This window comes from Nymphalis io, chromosome 5, assembly GCF_905147045.1.
Source record: "Nymphalis io chromosome 5, ilAglIoxx1.1, whole genome shotgun sequence".
Taxonomy (NCBI): domain Eukaryota; kingdom Metazoa; phylum Arthropoda; class Insecta; order Lepidoptera; family Nymphalidae; genus Nymphalis; species Nymphalis io.
In genome coordinates this window covers 13,808,194-13,821,499 of record NC_065892.1, presented here as the reverse complement: position 1 = coordinate 13,821,499, position 13,306 = coordinate 13,808,194, and the positions used below count along the sequence as shown (strand labels likewise).

The 13,306-nt window shown below is 32.3% G+C and overlaps 1 protein-coding gene across 1 annotated transcript in view; it reads right to left on the bottom strand.

Annotated features, from left to right (window-relative positions):
- Positions 1 to 1,763: 1,763 nt before the first annotated feature.
- Positions 1,764 to 13,306, bottom strand: part of LOC126768419 (QRFP-like peptide receptor) — a 146,094-nt gene continuing 134,551 nt past the window's right edge. The window contains exons 4-8 of the mRNA XM_050486448.1: positions 12,519 to 12,624; positions 10,359 to 10,456; positions 3,468 to 3,636; positions 2,692 to 2,825; positions 1,764 to 1,943 (exon numbers count right to left, since the gene is read on the bottom strand). Coding sequence (XP_050342405.1) covers positions 1,764 to 1,943; positions 2,692 to 2,825; positions 3,468 to 3,636; positions 10,359 to 10,456; positions 12,519 to 12,624 — 687 coding nt within the window. The remainder of the gene's footprint in view (positions 1,944 to 2,691; positions 2,826 to 3,467; positions 3,637 to 10,358; positions 10,457 to 12,518; positions 12,625 to 13,306) is intronic.

The window sequence follows — 13,306 nt, the reverse complement described above, 5'->3', positions numbered from 1 at the left end:
ATCAATAAAAATAATACATCAGTTATAAATTTTCTTATATATATTTTTATTATAAAATTATCATTCTATACTTTCAATTAATTTTAAACAGGTCTATCATAAAACTGCATAAATAGAAATATAGTTTTATTTCTTCTTAATGATATAAGTACGCTTTATAATAAATTAAATGTTAAAAAAAAATTTTATACACATATCAGGTAACTGTTTTAAAGTAAGTCTTAGAAACCATCAATGCGCCACCAATCATGATAATTCAAGATGTTAAGCCCATTGTGTTTATAATCACACTCATTCAGTATTCAAGCTGGAACTCATTATATACTAAGAATATGCTTATTAGTGAAATAACTACTGATGTCATTTGTCCTGTTTCACGCACAGCATTACTACCGGTTAACCGAATTAAATAAAAAAGACATAATAATTAAAGAATTATATAGTTTTTATAATCTATTAAGGGTTGGAAATCATTTGGTCGATAATAACTTCGACTAAAGTAATTTCTCATCTAACATGACTATAAATTGATTACAGGAAAAGTTTTTGTGCGACTTTATACTTTCTAACCTTATCTTAATTAATTTTAGAACTCACGTTCACTAATGACAAACACATATTGACTTGTCCTCTCATTATTGATTTTTGTTCAGTGAATATAAAAAAAATTACGAGGAACTATTTAATTTAAAATTTCCACCAAGATTTATATTATAGAAATATTAACATGAGTCGGCAAATTATTTGATTTATTGTAATATCGACGGCGTAATAAATCATAATTACGTCTCGGATATTTCTTGTCATGAAAATGATATAAATTCTTGATTTTTTCAATCAAACATCAATTTTACAATGTGATGTCATGCAATATGCTCGATCCCCTATTTATATTCTAGTCGAGTGCATGCACAGTTACGAATAGAAGTTCTTTGTTATTTAAATTAAACCTATTACTAAATAAAGACTTAACAATAATAATAATAATAAGCGTCAATGCCACAACGATATACCGTCTAGCGATTTGTAAGGGTCGGGTCCTTTGGGCTATTGAAAGAGGCCCGACTCTTTGGGCTTTTATCGTTCTCACTTCTAGCTCAAGTTTTTCACTTAATTGGACTGATAATTCCTTACAAAGAGTTATTGAGATAAATATTTAAAAAAACAATCGATTGTAATAAATTCGTCAATTATATTTATATAATAAATACTAAATGTACTTTAACTCCTAAATATACATACGAGTATATAGTACCTACTCTGAGTCAGATATAGAAATATAGCGCTTAACCAAAGATTGCGGGCTGAAATCCGGACAATCCACTGAGCTATTTGTATTTAGAACTTATATCATGCTGGTACCAGGAGACAACATCGTGAGGTAACCTGCTTGTATCAGATGGGAATGTGCCATAACCCGTATTGAAGCAGTATGACGGAATAAGCTCCAAATCGTCTTTAAGTGGAAAAAAACATTTGCCTAGCATTGGGATATTAACAAGTTACTATAATAATATTATATTATTATTCATTTTCAAATATTTAATGAATCATTCGTTCATTTCGATTACAAAATAGTTCCTTGATTAGTTTCGTTTCGTTTTATACAATTTCCACGAGTATTTATTACATTACCGAGTATAGTTTATAACATTTATAAATGGCTTATAATTAAACTATTTAAAATATATTATTATATTTTGCTGCTAAAGCTGGTATTTGAGTTGGAAGCGAAAAATTTCTTTTCTGTGTGCATGCGAAATTTACAAAAACTGAGCTTTCCCTCTGTCTTTCCAAGTTGCGTCTCTCAAGGAGCTTCTATTCACTCTTCCGTATTGGATGCTCTGTGTGCAAGATGGCCGACTCTGGTTACTGCTCCTAAAGGTCACAGTAGTGCACGTTCGAAGACTAGACGTGTTGGATTTTTGACGTAAGCCTTGCATCTGTAAAGATAAGAAGTTACTTTAGTTGGTATTTATGAAATATATTTATTAAGTTATCACTTTTGGACACGAAGTAAATATTATATTTATAATATAATATTTGTCGCATAGAAATTGTGACGTTTAGTACTTTAATATTTTGTATTTTATTTTTCTTTGCACCGTTTCCTTGTAGAGTGATATAAGGTGTATCTTTACGTGATAATTAATTACTACAAATGTTTTCAAGTTTTTTCTTATAACTAGGAGAGATTCCTTCATTTAACATAGTCTTTTATAATAAGTTCCCTTTTGATATAATTGTATTTGTATCTGGTTTTGTTGTTCAAAATCCTTAAGAAATAAAATAAAGATAAAACAGATTGATAAATAATTAAATCTTTGATTCAAACTACTATTGCAAATGTTATAAAATGATTAAATGTATAAATAATAATACGAAATAGGCATATATTTTTTTACAGCACTATGCAAATATTTATTCGAAAATGGCAATTAAAATTATGAAGGCACTTTTAAATATATAATTTTAAACGCTACATAATTCATTTACCATTACAATATTCTTCATAAATAATGAATCATGACAAATATGAATATAAAAATATGTAGATGCACTAAGCTTTGATTGCTCCGATTCATACCTCCGAGGTGTTCGGTTACAGGGTACTTTTTCAAGTGTCAAGCAAATCGCTTTTCCTTTTATATTATAAAGTTAGTATTGTTAACATTACGTCTATATCAGGACCGTATAACTTACATGGAAATGGGTACTAGAGTTAATGTTACCAGGGTCGTGACAGAGTAGCTTGCGAAGCGATCGTCTGAAGTTGCGCGTCATCAAACAGTAGACTATCGGGTTAATAGCTGAGTTCGTGTGACCTGGAAACATAATATGATTTACTAGATGTTTTTTATTAGGATTTGAGCGATTCGATAATGAGCAGTCACTTCTGTCCATAGACTTTAGAATTGCTAGAAATGTCCCTAAACTACGCTTGACTTTGATTCATATGATTTTGCAGACTTAAAGGCAAGCCAGCTGCCTACTGCTACATAAGTTAAGGTATCGATATCTTGGTAGTTACCAAGTACCCATAACTGGGTGCGCTCATCATAATATATTTTACCGATAAGCAACAATTCTTGGTTTAATGGGTTCCGGTTTGAACGGTGAGGTAATGTGTAACTACATGCACAAGGGACATTACATCTTAGTTCCCAAGGTTAAAGGTGAATTTACGACGTAAGGGATGGTTAATATTTCCAACAGTGCCAATATCTATGGGCAGTTTGGTCATTTACCATCAGGTGGCCCACTTTTCAATCTGCTAATACAATAAAAAAAGTACCTCCCCTAACAAAATTCCAAAAAATTCCACACCATGAAATTAAGACATTGAAATTGTTATTACATTGGCTCATACGCCTTTTAAAACAGATAATTAATGTTTTGTAATAAGTGCCTACGCTGTCCAATAAGAAATTAACAGATAGATTGACGCAGGCAGAAGACATTCATACCTAATAACAATGTGTATGGCAACACCAACGCCACGGAGTCAGCTTGCAAGGCGTTGACATCAATAAGAAGCTGCAGGATGTTGTAGGGTAACCAGCATAGTGCGAATAATACAGCAAGCAACAGAAGAATCCATGCCACTCGCTTCCTCTCCCGGACGAGTCGTAATCGCTGGAAAGAAAAAAAAACATCTCATTCTTCTTATAATTACAATTATTTATTCAAACAAGAAACATAAATAGCTTAGGTAAAATACTACATAGTATAAAGTTTTTTTGCATTTACATCAAAACTATTTATTTAATTACTGCTGGTCTCAACTTTGTTTTTATGGATTATTTTAACAGTTCCATATTTAAATATGCAGTCAAAATTCATTTATTTACAAGCGTTTACATTAAAAAAAATCGATATCAGTTTGGACCATTACTTTCGGAAATATACATAAATAAAACCTGTACTGAGTAAGTAACGAGTACGGGCGGAGATCTCTGGCTGCGCCACTGATTGTATAAATCAGTAGTTTCAAAGAAACTTACATGTTTGTAGGTACAATAATTTAGAACTATCTAGCTAGCTTACTATGATATATACGAACTATCCCACAACGTTAGAAGTATATATAACGTAGCCCATACAAATGTGTCGATCGCTAAAATTGAAATATTTTATTGTACTACCCAATTACGGAAAAGAAGTAACTGTCAATATAATTGTCCTCTTCTACACATCTGGTCATTTCAGGTTTCTCTGCCGAAATACGATATTTAGGGTATAGAAGAATATGCACACACACTTATGCAAAATAATATATCATGTGCAGTTGGCTAGTTTCCATTGAGAAAGATCTCATTATTACCAAACTCTTAACCAATCTTTTGAGTTTAATTAAAATCAAAAGTTCCTCGTTGTTATAAAACCTTATCATAAATTCGACACGGAACCACAATCTCATCGCAGCTGTTACCGGTTTTATCCCCATAACCTTCAACTTCTCGGTCGGTCAAATACAAAGCAACATTAGTGTATATAAAATGATATTATTAAATCACATTTCTAACTATTTCCTTTTCATAAACATTGTATATAGAGATAAAGTTTTTTATTCCATTTTCTGGAACAAGAATATTAATTACATAAGTTCTACATATTTCAGATACAGTGTTAACTAAATAATCTCGGGATAAGATTCAAAGACAATATCCATATCAATACTTGGATATCACTGTTGAAACAAATTTCTAAATGATTATTATCACAACACATATTTTTGAAGTTAATGTTTAAAGTCCCATGCCTCGATAAATATATAAAGCCTTTGCTTCTGATACTGATCTCTCCCTAAACATCTCTCTCTCTGGATTTCCATCGGATTCTTATCACATTTAGCTAATGTAGAATGCATAAGTATGTGTAAACACACATACACACTTTTTTATATAAAATAGGTAGGCGGAAGAGCATATGGACCACATGATAGTAAGTGGTCAACAACGCCCATAGACATTGGCATTGTAAGAAATGTTAACCATCGCTTACATCGCCGATGCGCCACCAACCTTGGGAACTTACACTGCTACACTGGCTTACTCATCCTTCAAACCGAAACACAACAATACCAAGTACTGCTGTTTTGCGGTAAAATATCTGATGAGTGGGTGGTACCTACCCAGACGAGCTTGCACAAAGCTCTACCACCAGTCTACCACCACACAATGATGTCTCCTGCTTTAATAGGACATCGTCGTAATACGACCAAATTTAAATCAAGCGGTATAATAAAGATCTAGTTTTAAAATGCAAGTTTATGTTTGCTCATAGCTAGCCTACTAGAAAAACTGCTTGTTGTATCCAGAGCAAACTCGTACCAAGAGGACAAACAATCTAATTCTCTTGGTAGATACATAAACAATATGACCCATCCTGTACACAAGTGTAGAGAGTTAGTATGATTATAACAATAAATCAATGCCGGATAAATTGACGTACAGAACATTGTAATTTCTAAAGCGTTTTTTTTTAAATATTTCAAATCATTCAATTTCAAACGAATTAATTGCACTACAGAAATGTTTAGGCAATACGACCCAAATATGCAAGCACCGCTGCATTTTGACTTGATTAATAACGTGTTTATAATTTAACTCATAGTAAGCGGAGAATAAAAATCAACAAACAAGAACACATATTTACTTCTCGAGTTTGTGTAATTTTTGTTACTCTTCTAATCTTCATTTTTTATAAATTTTGCGTTTTTTTATAAAACAGGTTGCGGACTGGCAAGTGGGCTACTTGAAGGGAAGCGGTTACCACCGCCCCTAGACATTGGCGATGTAAGAAATATGAACCATGTCATTTCCCTTGTAGCTACACTGGCTCACTCACCTTTTAAACCAGAACACAACAATACTAAATATTACCAAACCAGACGCGCTTGCAAAAAACCCTGCCACCAAGTGTCGTCATAGATTACTTGTAAAGCTATTAGAACACTCCATTTTTCTGGTTTTCTCCAGCTTCAATATTATAAATAGCACAAAAATATTTTTAGAGAAAAAAAAACATTTTTATATTTGAATAGTAACTTTGAAGCAATATATGGTATATTAAAGTATAACACATAATAATAAACAGTAAATATACAAATCGCAGTGTATTTATCAGATGTCTCACTTTTCTAACCGCGTGTGCTGCGGAGCCGAGTCTTCCCATTAGGGATAATAAATGAGGATTCCACTGAAGTCTCCTCTAGTTAACACTACACATAACTGTCTATATCAAATACTGATTGTTTTTCTTTAATGTTCAAGACGCATTGAAACCGATTGTTTCTCGTCTTATTCTTTACATACATAAAAATGGACTCGTGATTCGATTTACGATATATTCAGAACGAACAATCTTGATATTTGATTTTCAAAGAATGCGTGATAGCTTAATTTATATTTCTTTCATTTATTTTCTTAATTTATATTTCTTTCATCTTATTGAATAAGATAAATAATCAATGTTTTCATTTTAAATGTTATTTGCGCCCCAAAACTTTCCGTGCGTTAAATTTAAATACTACATTCTTGTTTCATACAATTGGCAATTTTGTTTGACGATAATGCTTTTGCGTTGCTCTTTTGGTTGTAGCATTAAATTATATAGCCTAACTTTCTCAATAAACAGACTTAGATATGAAGCAAAAAGAATAATTCGAATCAGGCTAGAAGTTTCTGAGATTTGCACCTTACAAACTTTATAACTGTATAAACTTACATATAACAATTACATAAAGATCTGTATTTTAATATATTTTTAAAATTTTATTCGATTTTCAAATATTATGACAAAAAAATATCACAGTATTCAACGATAAATGATAATAATTTAAATTATATAAATGAAAAAAAAAATCGCAACCACACTGAAACGAAACTGAAAATACCAAAAAGTTTTTATTCCATAAAATTTTACGATTATTTTGCGCAAACCGGGGTTACTATGATAATATACGTACAATTTGAAGTAATAAATAGTTTGCTCCAACATATTCCTAGGTGAATAAATATGGCGGTTTTTATAACGCAGAATAGTTATGACTCGATTCAGCGTAATGATTAAAATTTATTCTGGAACCTAATACATTTTAATGTCTCCTAAAGTTTATTGTATAGTTTAATTTTTTAATAGCAGCAATAAACTACAGTAATTATATCATTCACTTAATACACCGAAAGTAATTGATGGTCGTTTCCGTTGCTTAAACTTGTAGCAATCACATGGCTCGTTACTGGTTTGAAGTTATTTTTAAAAAAAGGTATACAATACCTAACCTAACTGTAGTGAACAGTAATTGACTGTCAAAAACAGATGAAACTAGATTCATTCACGGCTTTGTAATGTAACGATGTACGAATCTATATAATTATCTTTCACTTAAAGAAATAGCTAAATTAGAACATAAGCAAATTAAAATTTTAATGTGTCGATGGACCAAAACATTTATTTTTTTTTCACATAAAAATAGTTAGCTGTTTCGTGTTTTCTTACTCGTCTAATCCTTACGTATTACTGTGATAATTCATTTTCATTCAAACAAATAATTCACTAAATAAACTTTTAAAAGCTAAGCTTGGCTTTAAAGCTTTTAAAGCTTTTTGTTAGACTGATCCGGGTTTTGAACTCCTATTGAGTTCAGCTTAAATTGAACCTTGAGATCTGCTGTCTTTTATGACAAACAAACTGATTTCCATTACACCAGCGGATCAAACTTATAGATATTCTTAATCATTATATTAATTGCTATATACACGTCATACTTAAATCTGATAGTATTATTAATTTCGTTTTTATAAGTAGAGGATGAGATATGCCTCAAATAAATCATCATATTCAGCCCACATTAATCCACTGCTGGATATATGCCTCCTCAAAGGCGCGCCAATTCTCCCGGTCCTGTGCTAATCGCATCCATTGAGCACCAGACATTTTTCTAAAATCGTCTGACCTTTGGCGGATGGTCCGCCCACTGGACTTTTTGCTTCTCTAGGCCACCACTCGGTGACGACTTTAGTCCAAGCAGCCCACCCTAAGCCAATGCGTCGTTCGATCTCCTGTATTTGAAATTTCCGATCAAATGATAAACGATGTCCAAGATAGATATAATCGCTGACCTCCTGTACGGTGTCCTTTCCTACGATTATGTTAGGTACACATATGTAGCGATTAGTCAAGATTTTGGTCTTGGACATGTTCATCCTCAGACCGATCCTCAGGTAAACTTCTTGCAGATCTGCTAGCATAAGTTGAAGATTCTTCGGTGCTCTCGGTGACGAGAATCAAATCGTCAGCAAACCTAAAGTGCGTCATGTGTGTCCCGTTTGTATTGATTCCGCTCTCCCTCCAATCCATCGTCTTCAAATAAATGAGACTTGTAAATTACTGAACCGTTTATAAATATATATACTTACATATCTTTTGTCAGCTCTCATTATGGTATTAATTCGATAAATATTTCCAAATTCAATCCAATGAATATAGGTAATAAAATAAATTATTCAGTACAAGTGCAAGAAAATATTTCACGACGTTGCTTCCGTGAAGACCATTTGATCAGGTAAAAGTCAGTAGTGCTTACCTGGATTTCTAGCTGCAATATCTGATAAGCCATTTGGGCAGTTAATCAACACTTTTTAATAAACAGTACTGGCTAATAACAAAGTTTTATGAGCTTAATTCACTGGGGGTAGAATTTTTTAGTAAGCCTATCCGGGTGGTTACCATCCATTAATCAGATATTCGACCCCCAATAATAATTAGTAATTTATGTGTTGTACGATTGAAAGTTTAAGCTAGCCAGTGTAATTACAGATCCATGGTATAGAGATAAGTCATATTATTTGCGACAAAACGTGGCTGTTTATTCACCTTTTCAAATAAAAAAGGACAAAAGGGTAATTTTATAGAAAAATATTCGTACATACAAATTTGCATCTCAATAGCATTGGACAAAGCCAGAGGACGGTCGGTCTCGCACTTAATCCTTCAAAAAACATTAATAATGTTATTTCATATTTTCTTTCAATTAATTAATATCAAATTAATCTCTGTGATATCAATGTGTTGAATTTTTATGTGTTGGTTGTTATTTGTTGATTTTAGAAATAGGGACACATCACATTTTTGACCCCGTCGTTTTTCCTTCAATTCAATAATAAAAAAACAGATTCAGAAAAATGAAGTTGATTTCATGTCATTACATAATTTATTCTAAACACGACAAAGTTCCTTTAAAAACTAGGGTTTTTAAAGAAAGAAGAATTTCTGAATTAATTTAAATTTACTAATTTAAGTTCAACTTCCAGTTTTTGACACAAATTCAAATTCTGCTTTCATCTGAATTGTCATTGGTCGATGGAAATCAAATTAGTTAATCTGACTTTGATCAGCGTTTTAAAAACTTAACTGGTAAGTTAATAGACAAAAACCCCTATTAAATATTAAATAAAGCGTACGATTTATATTTCAAAATGTTTTTTTTTTCTGAACATATTTCATATTTATTTTTTATGAAATAAATAATGATAAATAGTTTTACTAGGAGCGAATACTGTATTCAGAATGAGACCGAATAATCTCAATTAAAATATACAGGCTGTCTGATAATACATCGAACGTAACTTCAGTAACCGTATTAATTAAAGTCATATTATTAATAAATAATTAGGTCTTTGTAACCGAATTTCCAACAACAGATATTCGTAGACTTATCAAATGCGCAGGAGATATGTGCCTCACTCTCATTGTCCTTTATAATACTGATATATACTGAAAAATAGAGGAACGCTTCTCACAATAACTTCTATAGACCATTAGTCTCGGATTTTAACTCAACAACTCCGAATCTCTTGGTCTATTATGTAAACTACCCATTACATTAATGAGGTAGGTATTATTAGCTACTAACCTACCTTTTTACTTTCTAACTCCGGGCTGCGACTGAAATAATTTATCAGAGAAAAAGATAGGTAGCGTCATATACAAGTTTCTCTGGGCGGACCTAGAAGAACTGGATTCTTACCCACCAAAACAACTGCGATGTCTTCAGCATAGATCGGAGCAGCTGCGAGATCGTGACGATATAACGCATCCGCGGCTTATCTCGCTGAATCACGAGTAGAGCTTTCTTCCGTTGGCGAAGGTGATCTTACCCCCAATTTCTGGCTGATGTAAACGGTAGCACGGGTACACCCCAGCCAGCCGTCTTAAACGGGACGCACGAAGTCCCCACCCTACGCATCCACGGCACGGTCACCCATCTATTACGCTCGTGAGCGTTGGGGCTGATATTCTGGGAGCTAGCCCCGTTCGCTTACATTAATAGCTAAATCTTTTTATAATTTTACCTGTTGACTGTTTGCGCTGCCTTCAGTCTGGTCGAAAGGAGGCAATACTGAGCATAAACGTCTGCCCATTAGTGAATACGACACCACTACGATACAACCTGAAAAGAATAACATTAATAATCATTTAAACATTAATATCTTATAGTAAGCTAAATATTAGTAAAAAAAACGTTTACGAAATGAAAAAAAAACTTTTTAAGAATATGTGCTTGAGAGGACTTGCGAGAAGAATTAGTTACACTCATCACGTACACATTCTGACAATGGCAATGGTTTTTTTTTATTTAAATATTGTAGCATAAATTTCAAAGTGACATACTGACTGCAACATAAATGTCAAATACCTATTTACTTATTAAATTAGTTTTTGTTTCGCGTTATATAGTCTATAGACTACAACATTACGGTTCGATCCGCGTCTACTCTGCTCTTGTGAGCAAACCTCGTGGACCAATTAATTTAATATAAAGCTGATATTAAAAAAAATAAAGATATAAAAAGAAACCTATTCATTTATATGTCAAATAATTTTTACTGTTTCATAATGTAATTATGAAGATTATTGTTCAAATGAGATCGTAATTAGTCCGTATTTGCTGTTAAGTCGAATAGAAAAAGGAATAGATAAGTTTAGGCAAAAAAACTTCTTTTAGATTTCGAATTTATAATTATTGGAAAACTCCTTTCATTTTTAGCTTCTTAGCAATTTTTAGTAGTTATTAATTAAATTGCCTTTTTATAATGTTCCCACAATGTACTAAGCTACTATAGTGGTTCTCACGTCAGTTATATGTCATTTATCAGTTAGTAATAGTTTTACACCAACATATATATTTTTTTTTATATATATATAGACTAGCGCTTGACTGTTATCACATGTTATGGAAAATGAAGATACAGTCTAAGGTGGAGCGTGCTTGCCTAGAAAAATATGTTAACACAGCTTTCGAAAGAATGGAAATGAAAGTTTTGATATTATAGCTAGGGCGCCACTACAGTCAGGAAGAGTCCTGAGACCAAAAACTATCACAGTGACAATGATATTACTTGATAATTCCTAATTTGTATGATGAACGTCAAGATAATAAATCAATTGATGGTAATTGGACTAACAATATATGTATTCGATTTTTTTAATATTTTTATTTGTGCTCGATTAACAAAATACGTGTTCAGCTAAGTATAAATTTAACATTATCTCCAAAATATTTAAAACTTTGTCAAAGCAATAACGAAAGTATGGAACTATTCATTTTATTTATTTATTTATTAACCACCACAATATACAGTTGGAACAAAAGGCAGACTTAATGCCTGAAGGAATTCTCTGCCAGTCAAACTTCAGGCAAAACAGAAATCCGTGAAGGCGGTAATTAGAAAAAATAAATATACATATAATATGCTACAAAATATATAAGAGATATTACATATCTCTTATATATATAAGCCGAGATGGCCTAGTGGTAAGAACGCGTGAATCTTAACCGATGTTCGTGGGTTCAAACCAGGGCAAGCACCACTGAATTTTCATGTGCTTAATTTGTGTTTATAATTCATCTCGTGCTTAACGGTGAAGGAAAACATCGTGAGGAAACCTGCATGTGTCTAATTTCATTGAAATTCTGCCACGTGTGTATTCTACCAACCCGCATTGGAGCAGCGTGGTGGAATAAGCTCCAAACCTTCTCCTTAAAAGGGGAGAGGAGGCCTTAGCCCAGCAGTGGGACATTAACAGGCTGTTACTGTACTGTACTGTACATATAATATAAACATACAAATAGTACAATATTACATATGTCTTGAGACGTCAGAAACTATCATCTGATATTATAATTATTCATCTGATATTTTATTATTTACTAATGAAATGAATATCGCATCCGATAATGTAGACGCGCTCTTTATTGAAACCTTTTTAATGGTAACAGATAATCGTGATCAAAGTAAAAATGAATGATTTTAATATCTTAAAGTAAATATATAAGAATTAAAAATTTTGATTATATGCCGGGACGACCTAAATAACTCTGAATTTTTATGAGCATAATTTATGTTCATAATTCATCTTGTGCTCGACGGTGAAGAAAAACGTCGTGAGATAACCTAGCTATTATAATATTGCCTTAATTAAATTATTAAAATGAAAAATAAAATACTAACCAGGCACCGCATAGACAAGTATGAAGCTGAACGCACCAAACAGTTCTTTTCTTATCGAGTCTGGCCACTTCTCTGTACAGAACTCGATACTGCTCTCAATCCACACCTGGAAGCAAAATAAATATTTTAGCTTTTATTTGTTACTGGTAAATATCAATAAAACTAATAAATTCACTTGGATCATTTTCTCAAGTCCAGGGATGAAATTCGAGCCACGATTACAAATTTTTCTTCTTTTTTATTTAACTTTTATTGTTGGAAAGTTTTATACCAATGCTTGAAAAATAATATATAATGAACTTCATTTCTATGCTATTTATTATGGAATAATTTGGCAATAATAAGCGTAATATTAGTACTAGCACCACGTAGTTTAAGCTGTTGTTTTATTTTTTTAGATAACTGAAAATTTAAAAGATTATTTTTGTCAATGTTTCTGTCAGCTTAACTTTATGTAAGAAGCAATGTATCATAATAAGACAGCAATTTTCTCCGCAAGTATACTACAGTAGATAATATTAAATAAATAAATACGAGAAAGGGATGATAATGAAGATATTACAGCAGGCAGTGACGTATGCTATTCATGGGGTGTCGCAGTGGCTTTTACAGGAAGTGGTAAAGGCGGATAAATACTGTTTAAAAATCATAAATTAAAACGAACAGCATTGGTTCTACTAAACGAACTATCCCAAAAAAATTTTATTGTGGAAATCATCTGCTGGCACAGAAAACACAGTGATGAGCTTAACTGGCCCAGTAGTTCCAACTGCCTCGTTGGTCTAGTG